At 46.8% G+C, this 25,331-nt stretch overlaps 1 protein-coding gene across 1 annotated transcript in view; it reads left to right on the top strand.

Annotated features, from left to right (window-relative positions):
• Positions 1-25,331, top strand: part of LOC143987597 (interferon-induced, double-stranded RNA-activated protein kinase-like) — a 365,105-nt gene that overhangs the window by 59,121 nt on the left and 280,653 nt on the right. The window contains 1 exon segment of the mRNA XM_077486451.1: positions 13,177-13,324. Coding sequence (XP_077342577.1) covers positions 13,177-13,324 — 148 coding nt within the window.

The raw sequence follows: 25,331 nt of genomic DNA, 5'->3' as shown, positions 1-25,331 counted from the left end.
GTCAAGACCATCCGTCAATACCTTCCCCTCCTGCATTGACTGCCTTATCAGATGTGGGGAAAGTGCCATGCCACCTAAGTACACCAATCCGGTAGATGCGGAAGCTCTGGTTCTGTCTCGTATGCAATGAAATGCATGTCTATCTTTAAAACCCCCACTTCAGTGGAAGAACTCTTGGAACTATCCACTAATGTTTTTCTGTTTCTGGGATCAAAGTTTCTCCAGCAGTTTTTCGGTTCAGTTGGCCTGGAGCAAACAGGGCGTTGGGTTCTTAAACTATTACTTTTTTTTTTTTTCAACTTTTTGTTCTGGGTTTTTTTTTTCTAAGCTCCGTCTGCCCAGTATGGTACATGGAATTCACCTATAGTTACTTGATGACCGTGGCTCTCTGTATTCAGCTTCCTTCCCCCTTCTGAGTCCCATACCTGTCCTCATGTTATACACAACCATACCTAATGAGTAATCTCAAACTTCTTTCATGGAACATCTGTGGGTTAAACTCCACATTTAAAAGATCACTGGTCTTGCAATACCTTAAATCTTTGAACCTCCACATTATTTTACAGGAGACGCACCTGGTGGGTAACAAGCTATTGTTCCTCAACCGAAACTGGATACACTCAACCCATTACTCTTATGCCAGAGGGGTAGTTATTTTGATTCACAAAAAGCTGACGTGTCATTGATCATGTGGTAACTGATCCTTTGGGGTGCTATGCCATTGTAGTTATGACTGTTGAATCTCAACTAATAGCTTTGCTAATATGTCCCTCCTCCTTTCAAAACACAAGGTTTTGGAAAAAGTTTCCACCTTCGGCCCTTTGAAGCTGCTCATGGCGGGTGGTTTTAACAATATCCTGGATTACTCCTTGGACACCTCGAACCCGACCAGGGCGCAAAATCTAGAGCTCAGGCATTTGCTGCTCTGGAGTAGGTCTAGCGATAGGAGTAATCTCTGTCACCAGGATGCTTCCATCTTTCCCATGTCAGTACCTTCTCCTCCCACATAGATTTGGCATTTGTGAATCCTATGTTGCCCCATATTGCAGAGGTTGGTTACCTGGCTGGGGGTCTGTCCGACCACACCCCCTTGCAGGTGACATTGACTCTTGCCGCAGGTGACCGTAGTGGGTCCTGGAGATTGCACCCTGTATGGGTAAGTGAGTCCTCAGTTGAGGCCCTGGTTTCGCCTCATTTACAGGAATATTGGGAACACAATGGGGGGACCTGTAGTGTAGGACGTGTTCAAAGCATCCACTAGAGGGGCATATGTATCAGCCATTAAAGCTGCATGGGTCAAGAAAAACTCCAAGTCTGATGAACTCCAGGCTTGTGAAACCGTGTGCTAAGGCACATGCTGAGACACCCACCACATCCTCCCTAACTGAATTGCAGATGGCTAGAAGGGCCCTATTGGTACATTTCCAAAACCTCACTCAGTGTAATTGCAGAAACAGGGCTGAGGAACTATTTGAGAAAGGGGACAAAAATGGGAAGCTGTTGGCGTACCTGACTGCAGAAACAGACACATGCGGCTATACCTTGTGTTTATTCCTCGGAGGGTAACATGGTGATTGATATGGAGGGCTTCATGCAGGCTTTTTTAGCATTCTACGCGGACCTTTATTCTTCTATCCCACCATATGACCAACAGGTACTGACTGACCTGCTGGGCCCCCTCCAGATCCTGGTGTTGCCCAATGAGGTGGTGGCCAGTCTTGAGGCCCCCTTCACGGACAAAGAATTGGCGACCTGCTCTGCTGTTGTTCATACAGATCCATAGCCCTGCAGAACATGGACTTAAAAATACTCACCAAAATGCTTGCCAACAGACTGATGAAGATTATACACCACTTGGTGTCAGCTGACCAGACAGGATTTATGCCCAAAAAGGCCACAGATATCAACATATGGAGAGTATATACCCATACACAACTGTGGGCGGAGTCGTCCTCTGGGGGGGCACTGTTGTTTTTTGACCTGGAAAAGGCCTTTGATTTCATTGACTGGGGCTATATGACTCATATACTGCAATGTATGGGGTTTGGCCCTAACTTAAATGAATCTCGCTGCTGTATGAGTGGCCAGTAGCAGCCGTCTGTGTCAACAGGGGGGTATCTGAGACTTGTCCAGGGGCATCAGGCAGGGGTTCCCCCTTTCCCCTGGTCTTTTTGCATTGGTAATAGAGCCCTTGGCGATTGCATTGCGTTCCTCCCCCCAAATCTAGGGCATTAAAGGGGAAGTAAACCCGTCGATTTAAACCGACAAAAAAAAGTCATGCCGTTAATGCTAACTGCATATTGGCTGTGCTCTCAGCCAAACTATCAAACCATCCAATGGCTGGTGTCATAACAAATCACATGTGCAGCACCATAACAGTTGAAGATTACACAGAGGCAAAGATGGCAGCTTCCTTGGCTGAAAACGATAGGGGAGTTTACTTCCACTTTAAGGTAGGCACCCTAACTGAAACCACAGCACTTTATACGGACGACTTGGTTCTGTTTGTCAGTGACACCAGACCTTCTCTACAGGTTGCGTTTGGCACTCTTAGACAGATTCACATTGGTCTCTGGGCTCAGGGTCAACTGGTCTAAATCCAAAATACTCCCCTTGCGCTCCCATCCTATCACCGAACAAGCTGACCCCACCACCCGCCTCCAATGGGTGTCCCGAATCAAATACTTAGGACTACAGATTACTAATGAGGCGTACACACGAGCGGACTGTATGGCGTACTTAGTCCGTCATACAATCCGACGGACAGTCCGTCATACTTTCCACTGAACGGACTTGACCACACACGGATACCCAAACAGTCCGACGAAAGCTTGCGCGATGACGTGTACAGCACGTACGACGGGACTAGAAATAGGAAGTCCAATACACAGCAAATCACCCTTCCGCCGTGTAAATCCTTTGCGCCATTCTTAGTCCGTCGAACTAGCATACTGACGAGCGGATTGTCCGCTGAAACCAAAGTATGACGGACAGAATTTCGAAAAAATCCGAAATTCTTAGTACGCCGGACTGCACGCTGAAAAAGTCAGCTGAAGCCCACACACGAGCGGACTGTCCGCTGAAATGTGTTTCGACTGACTAAGTACGCCATACAGTCCGCCCGTGTGTACGCGGCATAACTCAGTGTCTGACTTCATCAATCTCAATATTTACCCGCTGCTTGTTATAGTGACCAAGAAGTTTCAGGCCTGGAGAAACCTCCCTCTGTCTCTCATTGGGGAGATAAACTTAATAAAAATGAAAATTCTACCCTTTCTATTGTAAAACCTTAGAAATTCCCCGGTTTGGATCCTCAAGTCCATCTTTAAATCAATAGATGTCATGATCTCCTCCTTTTTGTGGCAGGAAGGAATCCCCGGTCTCAAATTAGCAATGCTACAACAGCCTTGGGGGGAGGGGGGTCTCGCGGTTCCTAACTTCCACAAATACTTCCTGGCTGGACAGTTGATGGTGGCCCACCACTGGCTGACTACTCCTGATGATGCCTCTGTATCCCTGGAAGTGGCCTGTGTGGGCTCCTATGAGGCGCAGTCTCATTTGGTATATAGGGGTCTAAAAGCCCCATACCCACTGATATTCTTCATGTGCTCAGTACTGAAGTCATGGGTCATGGCCCAGGGAGAGCGAATGCCTAGCCCAACCAGACTTTCTCCTAATACCCCGCTGTGGAGGAACCCCAGTTTAACCAACTTCTTGGGTTACCCGGACCCAGTGGTATGGACCAAATATGGTATTAAAATCTTACTCCACATTGTATCAAACAGTACTTTATTGTCATTCAATGAATTAAAACTAAAATATGATTTGCCAAACATACACTTTTTAGGTACATTCAATTGCGGCATGCCTTTTGCTCACAATTTGGTAGGGAGCCCCTTGACCTTGAACCCAGCGACCTAGAGCTACTGGCCCGCAGGGAATCGCTGCAAAAAATAGTTTCTCTTTCGTTCACTGACTGACACATCTCCATTAATCTTGACCATAGGGTTATTACGCCACCTTCAGGAGAGGACTAGGCAGAACATGTTATACATGTGAAAAAACAGAACTTTACAGTTCCGAGAAGGGGGCTGGCCCTCCAGTAACAACCCCTCAGCCTGCTTCCTGCAGCTTCAGTTTTTTTTCTGCCTAGTGAAGGAGATGGACCTAGGAACCCTGTGGGACCATCGGTGCTGGGATTCTTTTTTTTGGGGCAATAAGGTACCTGCTCAGTCGCGGGGTGATAGTACCTGTTCCAAAGCTGGAAAGGTTTCAGGGATTCTACTCCAATCTGTAGTCCCCAAAAAGGAAGGGGTACGTCCAAAAAAGGACCTAAAAGCCCTCAACTGCTTTGTTAAAGTACAAAAGTTCAGAATGGAATCGGTTCGCTCTGTAGTCACTGCACTCCATCAGGGGGACTCCCTGGCGTCCTCTGGATATCTAGGACGCGTACTTGCATATACTCATATGCCTCGGGCATCAGAGGTTTCTGCGGTTTGTAGTAGGGGAAGAGCACTACCAGTTTATGGCTCTTCCCTTTGGTCTGGCATCAGCATCCCGAGTCTTTACCAAAGTATTGGCTCCAATTTTGGCGTTGCTGCGACAACGTGGGATCGCATTTGTGGGTTACCTAGACAATCTCCTTCTGAGGGCATCTTCCGCCTCAGAATTAAGGGAGGATGTGGCGATCACTATGCAAACTCTACAGGAGTTTGGGTGGGTGTTGAACTTCAAGAAGTCGGTACTGGTGCCTGGAGTACCTAGGCTTACTGCTGGACTTCGTGGAAGTGAGAGTGTTTCTCCCTTCAGACAAACTGCAGACTCTCCGAGCCGCAGGGAAGTGGTTGTTGAACAGCAGGGGGTCGTCTCTGTGTTTCTGCTTGTGAGTTCTGGGCCTCATGGTAGCCTCCTTCAAGGCAGTACCGTACGCCCAATTTCACACCAGAGTCTTGCAGAGGGAAATGCTGATAACAAATCTGTTATCCCTGGATTGGCAGATTCGGGTGAGCCAATTAGTCAGGGACTCTCGTCTCTGGCTGAGGTCTTCGGTCTGGAAAATTGTTCCTGCCTCTTCATTGGACAGTGATCACAATGGACGCCAGCCTGACCAGCTGGGGGGTTGAGTGCCGGGGGTTCAGTCGACCCAGGGCCTCTGATCGCGGGAGGAATCCCAGTTGACGATCAATGTGCTCGAGCTTTGAACGATCATGCCATGTCTCTCTCCACATGGTCAATGAGGCTATGAGGGCGTCCAATCAGGATCCAGTCAGACAACGTTATGACGGTGACATATGTCAACCCTCAAGGAGGAACAAGGAGCTTGGCGGCAGCACAAGAGGACGTTCACATCCTTCGGTGGGCAGAGTGGCATGTACTGGCCCTGAGGGCCATAAACATCCCAGGAGTAGAAAACTGGTAGGTGGACTACTTAAGTCGCCAGATGCTGGACCCAGGAGAATGGTCCTTGCATCCGGAGGTGTTCAGGCTTCTTTGCCTGCGGTGGGGCACACCAGATGTGGATCTACTGGCCTCTCCGCTCAATTGAAAGGTGCAGAGGTTCGTGTCCAGGACAAGAGATCCTTGGGCGGACACGTCATACGCGTTGGTGTCTCCATGGGGGCAGTACCGGCTGATTTACACCTTCCCTCCGCTCAAACTGTCGCCACTTCTGCTTCGCAGAGTGGAGGCCGAGGGGATTCCAGGGATACTGATTGCCCCACGTTGGCCTCGGTATCCCTGGTACGCCGACCTAGTATGCCTGGTGGCAAATGCTCCTTGGCGTTTTCTGATGTGAGAAGACCTGCCACAAGGTCCGATACTCCATTCTGCTTTACCATCGTTGATTTTAAGGGCATGGCTGTTGAAAGCCAGGTGCTAAGGAACTGAGGTCTGTCGGACTTGGTAATCTCCACTATGCTGAGGGCACAAAAATCTTCTCAGAAGATATACCATCATACGTGGAAGGCTTATTTCTCAATGTGTGAGGAGATGGAATGGCGTCTGCGCGCCTATTCCATTTCCAGGATCCTGCTGTTCTTACAGCGAGGAGTGGACCAGAAACTGGCTTTAAGCACCATCAAGGGACAGATATCAGCTTTTGCTGTTTTTTTTTTTTTCCAACGACCCCTGGCGTTTCACTCATTGGTAAGCACCTTTGTGCAAGGGGTTCGACATGTAGTCCCTCCGGTGCGACCACCCCTACCTCTGTGGGATCTAAACCTGAACCGCTGTTTGAGAACATCAGGGAAATTCCCTTATTGACTCTATCTCAAAATGTAGTCTTTCTAGTGGCTATTACACCTGCCAGGAGGGTTTCTGAGTTGGCGGCCTTATCTTGCAGGTCGCCATATCTGGCTTTCCACAAGGATAAGGTGGTGTTGCATCCGCAGCCTTCTTTTCTTCCAAAGGTGGTTTCGGCTTTTCATCTCAATGTGCTACCATCCGTGTGTCCTAAGGCAACAAATCCTAAGGAGGTGGCCCTCCATTCCCTGGCCGTGGTCCAGGCCCTAAAGGTATATCTGTCTGCCACGGCTCCCTACCAGAAGTCAGACTTTCTGTTTGTTGTGGTGGCTGGTCCGTAAAAAGGGCTGGTGGTCTCGTCGACCACCATTTCTTGGTGTATCAGACAGATCGTGGTCCAGGCTTACGCCTTGAAGGGGCAGGTGGCCGACTTTCCTGTTGCGGCCCATTCCACCAGGGCATTTGGGTCCTCCTGGGCTTTCCCACATCAAGGTGTGTAAGGCGGCGACATGGTCGTCCGTTCACACTTTCACAAAGTTCTACAAAGTTGATGTGTGCACATCTTCAGATGCTTGCTTTGACCGCAAAGTTTTTGCAGGCGGTCGTGTAATCGTAATTTTACACTTTCTTTGTGTTAGAAAGTTTTATTTTGGTTGTAAACGCATTCTGATGCATACGTTGGCCGCAAGTTCTGATGTGGTTGTTTCAGATGGCAACTCCTCTGTTGAGGAGCATCTCTGGCTGTGGGTGAATTAAAATTTGCTGTTTCCACCCCTCGTTCTGACACTGCTTGGGGACATCCCTACGATCAAGATTTAATGGAGCTATGTCCATCTATGAACGAAAGAGAAAATAGGATTTTTGTACTCACCGTAAAATACTTTACTGAGGGGTTATAGCCAGAGGGCTGCCCCCTGGACAGAACTGTACAGTTCTGTTTTCACGTGTATTACATGTTCTGCCTAGACCTTTCCTGAAGGTGGTGTGATAACCTTAAGATTAAGATTTAATGGAGCTGTGTCCGTCAATGAACTCCAGAGAAAGGGATTTTATGGCGAGTACAAAAATCCTATTTTTGCCCTTGTACAAATCATTAGCCAGACCTCATCTGGAATATGCAGTTCAGTTTTGGGCACCAGTTCTCAAAAAAGATATTGGGAACTGGAGAACGTGCAGAAAAGGGCAGCCAAACTGATAAGAGGCTTGGAGGGGGCTCAGCTATGAGGAAAGATTACAGGAACTGAATCTATTCCCTCTTGAGAGAAGATGATTAAGGGGGGATATGACCAACATATACAAATACATAAGTGGTCAATATAGTGACCTTGGTTCTGAGTTATTCACTTTTTGGGCCCGTTCACACCATGGAACACAGTCTGAATATGCTCCAGATGCTTTTTTTGAATGCACGTTTTTGATGCAGTCCAGTGCATCCCCCCCCCCCCCCCTTTTTTTTCCCTTAACCTTAAGGGCGAGTTCACACCAGATGCAGTTCTGTTCTTTCTGCACCAATACAGTCAGTTCTGGTCAGTTTCTGCACCAGAAACTAACTGCATGGTGTGAACTAGAGCCAGTGGAATACATGGAAAACACTGTGCATGCATTTTTAGGGCCAGTTCACACCAGATGCAGTTCTGTTCAGTTCCGTGTGCTTTTTTTTCTGCACTAAAAATGCATGCACAGTGTTTTCCATGTATTCCAATGGCTCTAGTTCACACCATGCAGTCAGTTTCTGATGCAGAAACTGACCAGAATCTGACTGGAACTGACTGTATTGGTGCAGAAAAACCGGAACTGCATCTGGTGTGAACTGGCCCTTAAGAAGAACATGGGTGTTCCAGTAAGTTTTTGGTGCGTTTCTGGTGCGTGCCCGTGAGTTTTTGATGCTTTTTACAGTTCCAGTCCAGTCCAGGAAAACACAGCATGTTCTACTTGCATGTTCTCAAGCACTGGTGTGAACTATACCATTGACCCTAAGGTCATCATGGTGGAGAATGCATAACGGAGAACAAGTGGGCACTCTTTACGGCTAGAGGAAAAATTACTCTCCCAAATACAGAGAGGTTTTTTTTTCACACTAAGCGCTGTGAAAATGTTGAATAGACTTCCTCCAGAGGTGGTTCTGGCAAGCTCAGTAGATTGCTTCAAAAAAGGCCTGGATTCTTTCTTAACCACTTGACCACTGGGCACTTAAACACCCTTAATAACCAGACCAATTTTCAGCTTTCTGTGCTCTCTCACATTTTGAATGACAATTACTCAGTCATGCAACACTGGACCTATATGAAATTTTTGTCCTTCTTTTCACACAAATGGAGCTTTCTTTTGGTGGTATTTAATCACCGCTGGGTTTTTTATTTTTTGTGCTATAAAAGAAAAAATACAGAAAATTCTGTAAAAAAAAAATGAATTTTTCTTCATTTCTGTTATAAAATTTAGCAGATTAGTAATTTTTCTTCATAAATTTTGGCCAAAATTTATACCACTACATATCTTTGGTAAAAATAAGTACAAATTGGTGGATATTATTTGGTCTTTGTGAAAGTTATAGAGTCCACAAGCTGTGGTGCCAATATCTGAAAATTGATCACACCTGAAGTACTGACGGCCTATTTCAATTCTTGAGACCCTAACATGCCAGAAAAGTACAAATACCCCCCAAATGACCCCTTTTTGGAAAGAAGACATTCCAAGGTATTTAGTAAGAGGCATGATGAGTTTTTTAAAGTTGTCATTTTTTCCCACAATTCTTTGCAAAATCAAGATTTTTTTTACTTTTTTTTTTTTTTTCACAAAATTGTCATATTATCAGTTTATTTCTCACACAGCATATGCATACCACAAATTACACCCCAAAACACATTCTGCTATTACTCCCGTGTACGGCGATATGTGTGAGACTTTTACACAGTGCGGCCACATACAGAGGTCCAACATGCAGGGAGCGCCATCAGGCGTTCTGGAGCACCCAGGACAATTCTGACATTTCTCTCCTACATGTAAAAATCATCATTTATTTGCTAGAAAATTACATCGAATCCCAAAACATTATATATGTTTTTTTAGCAAACACCCTGGAGAATACAATGGTGGTCGTTGCAACTTTTTATCTCGCACGGTATTTGCGCAGCAATTTTTCGAATGCTTTTTTTTGGAAAAAAAACTGTTTTGTGCTTAAAAAAAAAAAAAAAACACAGTAAAGTTAGCCCAATTTTTGCATAATGTGAAAGATGAAGTTACACCGAGTAAATCGATACCTAACATGTCACTCTTCAAAATTGCACAGGCTCGTGGAATGGCGCCAAACGTCGCTACTTAAAAATCCCCATAGGCGACTATTTAATTTTTTTTTTACTGGTTATATGTTTTGAGTTACAGAGGAGGTCTAGGGCTAGAATTATTGCTCTCGCTCCAACGTACGCAGCGATACCTCACGTGTGGTTTGAACACCGTTTTCATATGTGGGCGGGACTTACGTATGCGTTCGCTTCTGCATGCGAGCACATGGGGACAGGGGCGCTTTAAAAAAAAAAAAAAAATTTTATTGTTCATTTTACTTTATTTATTTTAGTTTGACATTTTTTTCCCCAAAAATAAATTTTTTGATCACTTTTATTCCTATTACAAGGAATGTAAACATCCCTTGTAATAGGAATATGGCATGACAGGTCCTCTTTACAGTGAGATGTGGGGTCAATAAGACCCCGCATCTCACCTCTAAGCTGGGAAGCCTGAAAAAAAAAAAAGAAAAAAAAAAAGATTCTGGATTTGATAGTATTGGCGAGTCGGTAGAAGCACCGGAGGGCGGCGGGAGGGGGGGGAGGGGTGGGTGTCTATGGCTGGGTATTGCAGGGTATCACCGACTATGGCTGGGTATGGCTGGGTATCTCAGAGTATGGCGTTGCAGAGTATTGCGTTGCAGAGCATTGCAGGATATTGGAGGGTGTTGCAGAGCATTGCAGAGTGTTGCACGGTATTGGCGGGTGTTGCAGAGCATTGCAGAGTGTTGCAGGGTATTGGTGGGTGTTGCAGAGCATTGCAGAGTGTTGCAGGGTATTGGCGGGTGTTTTCGGTGAGCAGCGATGTGGGCACTGCAGATGCAGCCCACATCGCTGCTGACACCGATCTCTTCCCCCTTCGCTGTTCCGATCGGTACAGAGAGGGGGAGGGAGGAACCGGCGTCATAACATGACGCCGGTTTGTTTACAAGTGATCACTCCATCATTTGACGGAGCGATCACGTGGTAAACGGCCGCGACGAGCGGCGTTTACCGTGATCCGTGATGCGCCGGGTCCTGTGGACCCGGCGGTCACGGATGCTCTCGAGTGCGCGCCCCAGGGGGCGTGCGAGAGCGGAATTCTGGGAGGACATCATATGACGGCCTCCCACAGTTAAGAAACCGCCCTGAAGCCGTCATTCGGCTATAGGGCGGTTATTAAGTGGTTAAATATACATAATATAACTGGATACTAACATTTTAAAGCTAAAGTTGATCCAGGGAAAATCTGATAGTCTCTAAGGGGATCAGGAAGGATATTTTTTCCCCTGCTGTAGCAAATTGAAGCATGCTTTGCTGGGGTTTTTCACCTTCCTCTGGATCAACTGGGTAAAGGATTATGTATATGAGATATTATTATTATTATTATTATTATTATTATTATTATATATTTTTTTTTTAACTAGATGGACTTGTCTTTTTTTAACCCGACTATGTAACTACTGTATATACAGTTGTGCGCATAAGTTTACACAACCTGGCAGAATTTTATTTATTAGCCGTTTTTTCAGAGAATATGAATAACGCAAAAACTTTTCTTTCACTCGTGGTTAGTGTTTGACTGAAGCCATTTATTATCAATCAACACTGTTTACTCTTTTTAAATCATAATCACAACAGAAACTATCCAAATGACCCTGATCAAAAGTTTACATACCCTGGTGATTTTGGCTTAATAACATGCACACAAGTTGACACAAGGGGGTTTAAATGGCAGTAAGCTCTGGCTTCTGAGTCATGGGGAAAGCAAAGGAATTGTAAAAGGATCTGCGGGTAAATCTATTTGAACTGTATAAAACAGGAAAGGGATATAACAAGATATCCAAGGAACTGAGTGTGCCAAACTCTAATCAAGAAGTGTAAAATTAGGGGTTCTGTTGAAACCAAGCCATGGTCAGGTAGACCAACCAAAATTTCAGCCACAATTGCCAGGAAAATTGTTCGGGATGCAAAGAAAAACCCACAAATAACTTCAGGTGAAATACAAGATTCTGAAAACATGTGTTGTGGTTGTTTCAAGATGAGCAATAAGGAGACACTTATGCCGCGTACACACGAGAGGACTTATGTCCGACAGACCTCCAAAGGAGTTCCGCCGGAGTTCCGACGGAGTTCTGGCGGAATTTTCGACCGAACGGACTTGGACACACACCATCACACCAAACTCCGACGGAGTCGAACGTGATGACGTACGACTGGATTCGAATAAGGAAGTTCATAGCCAGTAGCCAATAGCTGCCCTAGCGTCGGTTTTAGTCCGTCGGAGTAGCATACACACGAGTGGATTTTTCGAAGGGGACCGGGTCCGGCGGAGTTCCGTCGGGAAAATTTGAAGCATGCTTCATTTCTAAAGTCCGTCAGACTTTGGCGAATCAAAAGTCCGTTGCAGCCCACACACGATCGAATAGTCTGACGGACTCAGTCCGTCGGAGTTTGGATGTTGAAAAGTCCGCTCGTGTGTACGGGGCATTAGAGAAGAAGGATGGTCGAGTTGCCAGAAAAAAGCCATTACTAGACAAATGCCTGCTTACAATACGCCAAACAGCACAGAGACCAGCCTCAAACCTTCTGGCACAAAGTCATTTTGAGTGATGAGACCAAAATTGTGCTTTTTGCCTGAACCATAAGCGCTACATTTAGAGAGGACAAGTCAACAAGGCCTATGATGTACACCATTCCTACTATGAAACACAGAGGTGGCTTGCTGATGTTTTTGGGGATGTATGAGCTACAAAGGCACAGGAAATTTGGTCAAAATTGATGGCAAGATGAATGCAGTATGTTATCAAAAAATACTGGAGGAGCATTTGCATTCATCAGCCAGGAAGCTGCGCATGGGACGTACTTGGACATTCCAACATGACAATTATCCAAAGCACAAGGCCAAGTCGACCTGTCATTTGCTACAGCAGCATAAAGTGAAGGTTCTGGAGTGGTCATCTCAGTCTCCTGACCTCAATATCTTTGAGCAACTGGGGAGATCTAAAACGTGCCGTTCATGCAAGACAGCCCAAGAATTTACAGGAACTGGAGGCTTTTTGCCAAGAGGAATGGGCAGCTTTACCATCTAAAAAGATAGAGCCCCATCCACAAATGCCACAAAAGACTTTAAGCTGCCATTGTTGTTAAAACGGGCAATACACAATATTAAGAACTAGAGTATGTAAACTTTTGATCAGGGTCATTTGGGTAGTTTCTGTTGTCATTGTTATGATTTAAAAAGAGTAAACACAGTTGATATGTTAATTGGCTCCAGTCAAACGCTAACCATGAGTGAAAGAAAAGTTTGTTTTATCATTCATATTCTCTGAAAAATAGCCAAGAAATCATAAACTCTGCCAGGGCATATAAACTAATGAGAACTGTACATATGCCTGTGTTTGCATGCAAGCACGGGAGATGGGGGTGCTTTAAAATGTATTTACATTCTATTATTTATATACATTGTGATAGTATGGACTGTGTACTGGAAGTGAAGTGACCTGAGGTCTCCTTATGTTACAATATCTTGGTCTGAAACATAAGAGCAGAAAATATGCAGCGACTAAGCTCCTGCTACTTGCCTCTTTTGTATGGTAATATGATTTGTTTCAGTATCCTGCGTTGGTTGGATTTATGTTGATTTTTTAAATTTTTTGTTTTATTTTTTATCTTTTAGATTCACTTATTCCATTTTTGTCAACAATGAAAAGGTTGGAGAAGGAGAAGATAAAAAGAAAAGAACAGCTGCTAACATTGCAGCCAAAATGGCTTTAATGACCTTACAAAATCGAGAACATAAACCAGACAAGGTGGAGGCTGAGATGGTAAATGCTTATGGGTTTCCTAGGATGAGCTGCACATCTCACCCAACCCCCCAACACACCCCCCCCCCCAACACACACACACGCGCACACACACACACACACACACACACACACACAAATCACGGTCAATTTATGGGCCCCAAATCAATTTATGGGCCCCTTTTTTCTCTCTATCATCACTGCCCCCTTTCAATCTCTGCCTCCCCTGCACAGATAGCCTGTGTGTCCTCTCTCGGGTTCCCCCCATACCGACTGTCATCCTTTCCGCAGGGCAGGGGGTGGGAGGAAGTGCAGATTTGCACTCAACTATATGATAAATTTGTAAATATCCGGAACCTCTACGAATCTGATATTGAATAAGGTTCCTTAAGAGATTGGAAAGATTGGATACCCTATGCAGTTGAGAGAGCAAACAGTTGTAAACTTATGCTGCTGCCACCACCGATAATCCTTTTTTTTTTTTTTTTGTTATCTTTTTTTGTTTAGTATTTCTCTTTATCACAGGAACATTATAAAACAAAAACATGTAAAACAAAAAAAAACATATTTCCAGAATTCATACAGTAGGTGACCGCGATTTTGTGGCGAGATTGACACCCTACGAGCTCCGTCGCAGAAGCCAGCGCTGAGCTGGCTCGCATCGGGAAAGGAAAAATGTTTCTTTTCCTTTCCGGATCGCTGGCCGGGTTGACACTGGTGCGGGGAACCGAATTGGATTCCCGCCAATACCAGGCACTGTTTGGTATGAATCCTAAGGGAGAACTCCACGCCAAATGTAAAAAAAACGGCATGGGTTCCCCCTTGGGAGGCATACCAGGCCCTTAGGTCCGGCAGGGATTTTAAGGGGAACCCCCTTTGCTGAAAAAAACGGCATGGGGTCCCCTCCAAAATCCATACCAGACCCCTATCCAAGCACGCAGCCCGGCCAGTCAGGAAAGGGGGTGGGGACGAGCGAGTGCTTCCCCCCTTCTGAGCCGTACCAGGCCGCGTGCCCTCAACATGGGGGGTGCCTTGGGGAAGGGGGGGGCGCGCGCCCCCCCCACCCCAAAGCACCTTGTCCCCATGTTGATGAGGACAAGGGCCTCTTCCCGACAATCCTTGCCGTTGGTTGTCGGCGTCTGCGGGCGGGGGCTTATCGGAATCCGGGAGCCCCCTTTAGTAAGGGGGCCCACGGATCCCGGCCCCCCACCATATGTGAATGAGTATGGGGTACAATGTACCCCTACCCATTCACCTGTGGAAAAAAAAGTAAAAAAAAAAAATACAACACACAAGGGTTAAAATAGTTTATTGCACAGCTCCGGGGGTCTTCTCGCCGGACTTTCTTCTTCCGACTTCGGGGGTCTTGTCCCCCTCTTCGGTTCTTCTTGCTGGGCCACCGCTTCTTCTTCCAGCTTTTTTACTAGCGGTGGCCCGGTCTTCTGTCACCGCCGCCTTCCGTTCTTGTTATTGTTGTTCTTCTTTTTCTGGAGATGTTGCTCTCTCCGACCGCAATGACGGTGCACGGCGACTTGTATAGGGACAAGGGGCGGGTCGCCAGTTGATATCACATAGTGACCCCGCCCCCTTACGATGTCACTGTGCTGCGCCGACAGAAGACCAGGCCACCGCTAGTAAAAGAGCTGGAAGAAGAAGCGTTGGCCCGGCAAGAAGAACCGAAGAGGGGGACAAGACCCCCGAAGTCGGAAGAAGAGGGCGGCGACGAAGAAGAAAGCCGGGCTCCTCCGCTAGCAAAAGAGCTAGCAGAAGATAGCGGAGGAGTCCGGCGAGAAGACCCCCGAAGACGGAAGACCCCCGGAGCTGTGCAATAAACTATTTTAACACTTGTGTGTGTGTGTTTTTTTTTTTTGTACATTTTTTTCACAGGTGAATGGGTAGGGGTACATTGTACCCCATACTCATTAACATAGGGTGGGGGGCCGGGATCCGATAAGCCCCCCGCCCGCAGACCCCGACAACCAACAGCCAGGGTTTTCGGGAAGAGGCCCTTGTTCTCATCAACATGGGGACAAGGTGCTTTGGGGTCTGGGGGCCGCGTGGCCCCCCCTTCCCCAAGGCACCCCCCATGTTGAGGGCACTGGTACGGCTCAGGAGGGGGGCGCTCGCTCATCCCCCACCCCCTTTCCTGATCGGCCGGGCTGCGTGCTCGGATAGGGGTCTGGTATAGATTTTGGGGGGGACCCCACGCCGTTTTTTTCGGCGGAGGGGATTCCCCTTAAAATTCCTGCCAGACCTAAGGGCCTGGTATGCCCCCGAGAAAGCATGCAGGCTTCATAAGTGAGGCGACATTATCGCCTCGCTCTGGCTGCTATAGGAAAATGACATTTTCCTATTGCAGCCAACGCAACGGGATTGCGCTGGTTAGAGAAGCCTGTCGCCGGGAACCAGCGCGATACTGTCACGCTGGAAACACAATGTTGGCGGCACCTACTGTACATCAAAAACATATATTACACCCATACTCCTGTGGGTTACATAGTTATTAAGATTGAATAAAAACACCTGTCCATCCAGTTCAACCTGAGTGAGTGTCTACAATTGTCCCTATCCCTGTACATTGCACACTCACATCAGTCCCTACCCTCAAGGATCCCACAATGCAAGGTCCCCATTCATATCCTAGGGCCAGTTTGGGACAGAAGCCAATTAACCTACCTGCATGTCTTTGGAGTGTGGGAGGAAACCGGAGTACCCGGAGGAAACCCATGCAGGCACAGGGAGAACATGCAAACTCCAGGCAGGTAGTGTCGTGGTTGGGATTCAAACCAGCTTTTTACTGCTAGGTGAGAGTGCTAACCACTACACCACTGTGCCGCCCTACAAATGGCTTGTGTTTTCCTGTCCCAGAGGAAAAAGGGGGCAATTGAAAAGAGGTAACAATAGGAGATGCTTGGAAATCAGCCCAGCCAAATATTTAAGAGTCCCAGACCGCCAGGGTATGTGATAGGAATAGATTGAGTACCTTTGGGTGAAGTGAATATGGTATCCAATGAATAGAGCGGTGGAGTCTGTATCCATCATATCAAGGTAAGTCCACTGTAGAGCAACCCCCTCAGCACACAATTGAGCCATAGGTGAAATTTGCGCTGCCTAATAATAAAATAAGATCTTGGGGACCCCCAGACCTCCTGCGAGTTTTGGCTTGTAAAGTAATTGGTTTATTCAGGCGGGGTCTGGAAGGGCCCCAGATAAACTTGCGTATTAGGTGTAGCAGTGTACGAAGTACATGGGGTGGTACCAGTATCGGGAGAAAATATATTTCTCTTTCCTTCATTGACTGACACAGCAGCTCTTCTTGACCTTAGGGTTATATAGCCCCTTTAGGAGAGGACTAGGCAGAAAGTGTTAAAAAACAGCAACACAGGGGCGGTCCTACTGGCTATAACCCCTCACACTGCATCCAGCAGCTCCAGTTTTTTTCTGCCTTGTGTAAAAGGACCTGGCTTCCAGTGGGACCATTGGTCCTGGGAATTTACTGGGGATCTATAATCAACTGCCAGGCTGGTGACAGGCTGGATAATATAGATCCTTGTAGTCTCCCCAGCCTGGCCATCGAGCATGAGCAGTCCCTAGCTACGCGCTGGGTCGGCAACTACATGGCCCCATCTATTTCAGGGGCAGCCGGTGAGCTATATGCTCCGGGGCACACATTTAACTGGGCTTTTGTTGTCTGTCACAAAGCACTAGCGGACTTGTCTTTCCAGGGAGAGAGGATATTTGGAGCCTCGCTGGATGACATTATTAAGAATGTTAATGGGGGTAAGAGTACGTTGCTCCCACAGTCCAGGAAAGGTAAGGAGTCACGCCGTTGGCAAGGGCCCTCCTTTTCCGCTCCAGAAGCGTTTTTTTTTTTTTTGGTCCGCCCAGGTCAGCAGGTAAGCGTTCCCAGTCTGACAAGGTGCCTGCTGAGGGACAAAAGCATCCCTGGTTTAGCAAGCCAAACAAAATTGTTACCTGAAACTGCAGGTATTCCAAAAATTTCCACCCTTTACCCAAATACCCACCGCTGCGCCTAGACAGAAAAAAGGAAAAATAGTGGCACTTAACTATAAATTATAACTAACGCCAAGAAAAACGTGACAACAATTAAATGGTATGAACAACATATGTGAGAACAACAATTGTATCACCCTGTGATAAGTGAACCAAATAAATGTGTCACAGAACAAACAAAATTACGATAAAGTTCATGAGTGTCCAAAAGTATCCTTTGAAGTAATGTCTCTTCTTATTCCATCCACCACACCAAAGTGATCAGTGATTCCACTCCACTGAAGAAGACTCCCAATGCCTGCACTTTTGTATTAGGCTTAAGCGCTTATCAGCAAACAGCAAGTATTGAACCGTTGTTCCAATCATTCATTGTCCAAATTCAAATATTCCACATGTAAAATAATAAAGGTGCTCCAATAGTGTAAAACTGTATGAATCCATTTAATAACCACTTCAGCCCCGGACCAATAAGCACCCTAAGGACCAGAGGTCTTTTTACAATTTCGCACTGCGCTGCTTTAACTGGTAATTGCGCGGTCATGCAATATTGCACCCAAACGAAATTTGCGTCCTTTTCTTCCCACAAATAGAGCTTTCTTTTGATGGTATTTGATTGCCTCTGAGATTTTTATTTTTTGCGATATAAATGGAAAAAGACCAAAAAAAAAAAAAACTTTTTGTTATAAGAAAAATCGAATAAACTCAATTTTAGTCATACATTTAGGGCAAAATTTATTCAGCCACATGTCTTTAGTAAAAAAAAATGTCAATAAGCGTATATTTATTGGTTTGCGCAAAAGTTATAGCGTCTACAAACTAAAGTACATTTTCTGGAATTTACACAGCTTTTAATTTACGACTGCCTATCTAATTTCTTGAGGTGCTAAAATGGCAGGGCAGTACAAACCCCCCCCCCCCCAAATGACCCCATTTTGGAAAGTAGACACCCCAAGGAAGTTGTGGAGAGGCATGTTGAGCCCATTGAATATTTTTTTTTTTTTGTCCCAAGTGATTGAATAATGACGCAAAAAAAAAGTTTACTAAAAGTTGTCACTAAATGATATATTGCTCACACATGCCATAGTTATATGTGGAATTGCACCCCAAAATATATTCTGCTGCTTCTCCTGAGTACGGGGATACCACATATGTGGGACTTTTTGGGAGTCTAGCCACGTACGGCACCCCGAAAACCAATCACTGCCTTCAGGATTTCTAAGGGTGCAAATTTTTGATTTCACTCCTCACTACCTATCAGTTTCAAAGGCCATAAAATGCCAAAATAACACAAAACCCCCCCAAATGACCCCATTTTGGAAAGTAGACACCCCAAGCTATTTACTGAGAGGCATGTTGAGTCCATGAAATATTTTATATTTTGCCACAAGTTGCAGGAATTTAAAAAAAAATTATTTTTTTTGCACAAAGTTGTCACTAAATGATATATTGCTCACACATGCTATGGGCATAAGTCAAATTACACCCCAAAATAAATTCTGCTGCTTCTCCCGAGTACGGGGATACCACATGTGGGGGACTTTTTGGGAGCCTAGCCACGTACGGGACCCCGAAAACCAAGCACTGCCTTCCGGATTTAAATATAAAATGCTACCAAAAAAACTTAGCGATCGCAGGGATCAGGCCTGACTCTGCGATCGCTGCAGTTATGTGTTTAGTGTTTTGTAAGTGACAGTGATCGATCGATACTGCACTTGGGTGGGCTGGGCGGAGGGGCAAAACGCAGGTGCTAGCAGGTATCTGGGCTGATCCCGCTAACAATGCGTTTTTCTTGGAACCCTAAATGGCTGGGGACGCTAGTATAGATCTGATCAGATCAGATATTGATCTGTTCAGATTCTATACCACTACGGAAGGTTTATGCTTTGCGTGTGGGTGTTAGCGGTACTGGCACTAACCTAGCGCTGCCTGGGGCGACGCAGACCCTGACCCTAAAACCTAATTGATATCACCCGCCGGGTGATCAGGGGGTTAAACCTTTATTGGGTAATAAATGGTGGGTGCCCTGATGCTATAAAAAGCAAACTAACCAGAGTCACCCGTAACACTTATACGGTGATCACTGGTGAAAGGGTTAACTAGGGGCAATCAGGGGGTTCAAATTTTTATTAGGTAGTATATGGGGGTCCCTGGCGCTATATAAAAACCTGACGGGGAACCTAAATAACTAACTGGCTAACCAGCGTCACCAGTGACACTTATACTGTGATCGCTGGTGAAAGGGTTAACTAGGGGCAATCGGGGTTAAAACCATTATTGGGTTTTATATCGGGGTACCTAGCGCTATAAAAACCTGGCGGTGAACCTAAAAAAAATAACTAGCTACCTAGCGACACTAGTGACACTAATGCAGCGATCCGAAAAATGATCGCTTAGTGACACTGGTGAAAGGGTTAACTCTAGGGGCAATCAGGGGGTTAAACCTTTATTGGGGTGTGATAGGGGGCTACCCTGGACCTAACATTAACTGCCCTGACAGTTTTTACTTTTACAACTGACACTGAATGCAGTGATCAGTAAATAAATGATCACTGCAATCAGTGACACTGTGACGGGGGGGGGGGGTTTGTGTGCCTGTGTGTACCTACATGTCAGTGTAGTGTTGGTGCACACTTACTTTCTGTCTTCTCCTCGTAGTCCGGTCAAAAAGACCGCCTAGAGGAGAATGACATCACTTCCTCCTTCCTGTGTATACAATACACAGTGGGAGGAAGCTTCTCATTGGCCAGGAGCGATCGAGAGGGGATGGCCATCCCCTCATCACGGATCGCTCCTGCAGCGAACCGGACCGCCATATCCAGTGGGAGGGGGTCCGAACGGACCCCCCACCCGCTGGAAGGCAGGCACGTACATGTACGTGCTTGTGCCTGCCTGTGCCATTGTAATGACGTACATTGGCAATACGGCGGTCCTTAAGTGGTTAAAACACTTCAACCTTTACACTCACATTTCACAGTTCAAAAGCCATCAAATAGATATCAACGTCACAGCAAGCCGCACTCCTGAACAGCACAAACTTTGTACTGTGGCCACGGCGGACATGGGGGATAAATATATATACACACACACTGTGTGTGTGTGTGTGTGTGTGTATGTGTGTATATATATATATGTATATATATATATATATATATATATATATATATATATATTGTAATGTTCGGGGGACCAGGTAGACCGCAGGACACAGGCTTTTCATACAACAAAGGGTTTATTAACTTAAATAGCTTTACAGCAGCCAAAAACAAAAGGAAAACGATTTGTAGTCTCACCGACTTGCAAAGTCCAGAACAGCTGTCCTTATCAGAAACAGAGCTTGGTCTTGATGGCAGGTAGCTTCCCCTGCCAGGAGCCTTCCAAACAGGACACTGCTGTCCACTTCATTTGCTGCAACCCAAAACAAACGCCAAACACCATCCACCATGTGTTCTCCACTCCTCCACACCACTCTACAACTTCCTGTCTTGCCTTTTAAAGACACTTCCTCTAACAGGTGGGTTAATCAATTTTCATTCCCTAAAGAGAGCACAACCCAAACAGAGGGGAAATATAGCGTCCTTCCAGGACCCAGCCACGGCGTCCATTACATATCCCCCCCCTGTGCCCCAACGCCAAGGAGGTGGAGGCAACAGTGGAGCTCAAACAATGGACTCGGGAGAGGGCATCTGCGTTTTGATGCAGTCTCCCGGGCCTATGCTCCACTACAAACTTAAATTCCTGGAGTGCCAGGAACCACCGGGTAACCCTGGCATTAGTCCCTTTTCCCTGTCTCAGCCATGTTAAAGGGGCATGGTCAGAAATCAACCTAAACTTCCTCCCCAAAAGGTAATATCTGAGGGATTCCAGAGCCCACTTAATGGCCAGACACTCTCGTTCAATTATGGCATCGTTTTTCTCCGCTGGTGTTAACTTCCTGCTGAGGAAGACTTATCGGGTGTTCCTCGCCATGAATAACCTGTGACAACACCGCTCCCAATCCTACATCGGAAGCATCAGTCTGGACAATAAATTCTTTTGAAAAATTGGGTGCTACAAGGACAGGGTGTTGGCACAGCGCCGACTTGAGCTCCAAAAAAGCCTTCTCAGCGTCTGCATTCCACTCCACCATGACCGATTTCCGACCCTTAGTCAGATCGGTCAACGGAGCCGCCAACGTGGCAAAGTTTGGTACAAACCTCCTGTAGTATCCCACCATGCCCAGGAATGCACGTACCTGCTTTTTTGTGAGGGGGCGGGGCCAATTCTGTATAGCCTCTATCTTGTTGACCTGAGGTTTCACTACCCCTCTACCCACGATATAACCCAGGTATTTCACCTCCTCCATTCCCAAAGCACATTTTTCAGGGTTTATTGTAAACCCCTCCTTCTAAAGAGAGTCCAGCACTGCCTGCACTTTGGGCAAATGTGATTCCCAGTCTTTGCTAAAAATGACTATATCGTCCAAGTATACTGAGGCATACTTCCGGTGAGGTCGTAAAATCCTATCCATTGCTCTCTGGAAAGTGGCTGGAGCAGTTTGCAATCCAAAAGGCATCCTTTTGTACTGAAAACTCCCCTCTGGGGTAGAAAAAGCAGTTTTCTCTCTAGCAGCCTTAGTCAACGGTATTTGCCAATACCCCTTGGTAAGGTCTAACGTAGTGATATACCTGGCTGGACCTAGTCTCTCGATAAGCTCATCTACCCGGGGCATAGGGTAGGCATCAAACCGGGAAACTTCATTAAGTTTCCGGAAATCATTGCAGAATCGCAGAGTCCCGTTGGGCTTCGGTACCAACACAATCGGGCTCGACCACTCACTCTGCGATTCCTCAATAATCCCTAGGTCTAACATCTTTTTTACTTCCTCTGAAACGGCCTTCCTTTGAGCCTCTGGGATGCGGTAGGGCCGGACAAAAACTTTGACTCCTGGTTCTGTGACAATATCATGCTCTACGACACTAGTGAGGCCGGGCAAGTCTGAAAATTTTTCTTTATTTCTCTGCAAGAACTCCTTTGCCTGCTGACTTTGGGTTTTAGACAGGGTATTTGCTATTTGGACACTCTCCACCCCAACCCGAGGCTCAAGTTTTGTACTAGCCAGGGAGGTCGCTGGTTCCCTGTCTGTCCAGGGCTTTAACAAGTTTACATGATATATCTGGAAGGGTTTCCTCTTGCCTGGTTGGTGGACTCTATAATTTACCTCTCCCATTTTTTCCACAACCTCGAAAGGGCCTTGCCACCTGGCCAAGAATTTACTTTCCACAGTGGGAATCAACACTGCTACTCGATCCCCCACTTGAAAGTTCCTAATTTTGGCTGCCCTATTATAGACCTGTCGTTGAGCCTCCTGGGCTTTTTGTAAGTGTTCCTTAACTAGCGGCATCACAGTTCGGATCCTCTCCTGCATTTGAGAGACATATTCAAGAACACTTTTATGCTGGATTGGTTCACTTTCCCATTCTTCTTTAACAAAGTCCAGTAGTCCGCGAGGTCTCCGCCCATATACCAATTCAAAGGGCGAAAACCCAGTGGAGGCCTGGGGCACTTCTCGGATAGCGAACAGGAGAGCTGGTAACAGGCAGTCCCAGTCTTTCCCATCCCTTTGTACCACTCTCTTGAGCATAGACTTAAGGGTCTTATTAAAACGTTCTACCAATCCATCTGTTTGGGGATGGTAGACCGATGTGCGCAGCTGTTTAATCCGGAACAGTTTGCATACATCAGCCATAACCTTCGACATAAACGGGGTGCCCTGGTCTGTGAGTATTTCCTTGGGAAAACCTGTCCGTGTAAACAACTGGAATAACTCCCGTGCAATAGCCTTAGAGGAGGTATTCCGCAGGGGTAGCGCCTCAGGATATCGAGTGGCATAGTCAAGGATCACTAGTATGTAAGAATGACCTCGAGCCGACTTTACCAAGGGACCCACTATATCCATGGCTATCCTCTCGAATGGGACCTCAATTATGGGTAGAGGGACCAACGGGCTCCGGAAATGGGTCGCCGGAGCGGTCAACTGACAGGTGGGACAAGAGGTACAGTATCTCCTTACCTCTGCTTTCAAGCCTGGCCAGTAAAACCGGTCGGCGATCCGTGCCTCCGTCTTTTCAACTCCCAGGTGTCCCCCTAACACATCATCATGGGCCAGGTCCAGGACCTTGCGTCTATATTGTTGGGGTACCAATAATTGTTCTACCACATTTTCTCTCACTTTAGTAACCCGATAAAGCAATTCATTACGTATTGAAAAATGTGGCCACCACTCATTAGCACCTGGCTCTTGGGGCTCCCCATTTATTACTACAACCTGTTCCCGTGCCCTGGCCAAAGTGGGGTCCTGCATCTGGGCAGTACCAAATGCCCCCTGGGGAACACCCAAATCTGGCAAGTCAGGGGTAGAGGCCATTTCCTCATCGTCTTCCCCCAGCATTACCTGAAGCGGGGAAGGTTCCCCCCCCTCAGTGTTCAGGTAGGTCTGAGAACCCCACATATTGACATCTTTAACAGTATCAGCACTATTTTCATCATTATTAACCAAAGTCTTGGCGTTTTTATCAACTGGGTCCATATTATGAACATGTGGCATCTCAGGGTTATTACCCTCTACAACAGGAACAGAGGGACTAGTTTCTTCCCAGTCTCTGGACCTTTCAGATAGTTCTCCTTGTCTCCAAAGTTTTGCAAATAATGGACAGTCTCGTCCTATGATAACGTCATGTACCAAGTTCTTTACCACCCCCACCTCTTGAGTACCAGTGCCACATGCTGTGAAGATGGACACCGAGATGAGAGGGTACTCTCTAGTGTCCCCATGAATGCACACAACCCGCAAAATTTTGCTTACCGGACCGATCTTCCCAATTACTCTAGGGTGAACCAGGGTTACCATGCTTCCAGAGTCCAGCAAGGCCCATGCAGGGTGGTGGTTCACTTGGACTTCACACTCAAAATTCCTCTCTCCAAGGTCAAGATGTGTTGTACACGATTTATGGGCATAAAAAGACCCCCTCCGAAGAACCCCGCATTCCATGGGTTCTTCCTGCAATGGGCAGTGGGCCCGGGTATGGCCCCAGGCATGACATCGCCAACATTGTACATCCCCTCCTCTCCGATCAGGAACAGGTCGCTGAGGGGGTAACAGGTGTGACTCTTGGCCTTCCGGGGTGTTGGTTCCAGGGCTCCTGGGGACATCCGTTCGAAGAGCGGCAGTTGGTCGGAAGGGCCGTGGCAGACTGGGCCCTTGACGCTTGGTGGGGCCAAGCAGATCCTCCACCACCGTATATCGTTCCACCATCTCAACAAGGCCGTTCGCGGTTTTGGGGTCTCCATGACTGACCCACCGTTGAAGGTCATCTGGCAGTGACCTTAAGTACCGATCCAGCACGATCCGCTCCACAATTTGGGGGCCAGACAACACTTCGGGCTGCAGCCATTTTTTTACTAGTTGCACCAGGTCATGCATTTGAGATCGCGGTGGCCGGTTTGAACGATACTTCCATTGGTGCACTCGTTGGGCCCGAACGGCCGTAGTCACCCCCAACCGAGCCAGTATTTCTGCCTTTAGTTTTTGATAATTTTTAGCATCTTCTGGTGGTAGGTCAAAATAGGCTTTTTGAGAATCTCCGGTGAGGAAAGGAGCAATTAAGCCGGCCCACTGGTCCTGGGGCCACCCTTCTCTCTCTGCCGTCCTCTCAAATGTTGCCAGAAACGCCTCTACGTCATCACTTGGGGACAACTTCTGCAAGAAATGGCTTGCCCTTATGGTCACCTGGTTGCCAGGGGCAACGGCCACTTGTTCACGGACCTGAGAAAGCTGCTGCACTGCTTCTTTTAAGGCCGCCATCTGATCCTGCATAACCCCTTGTTGGGTCGCTTGCTGGGCTGCTAACTGGGCCACCAACAGGCGAGTATTTTCTTGCTGCAAAGCCAGTGCCTCGTTGTGCTGCGTTGCTAAGCGCTGATTAGCTTCCTCATGGCGGGTCTGCGCTTGTATATTCGCCAAGGACAGCTGTTTAAT

Source organism: Lithobates pipiens, unplaced genomic scaffold (genome assembly GCF_037356315.1).
Source record: "Lithobates pipiens isolate NorthernLeopardFrog02 unplaced genomic scaffold, aLitPip1_a1.2 Scaffold_18, whole genome shotgun sequence".
NCBI lineage: Eukaryota > Metazoa > Chordata > Amphibia > Anura > Ranidae > Lithobates > Lithobates pipiens.
This window is presented reverse-complemented; position numbering and strand designations above follow the sequence as displayed.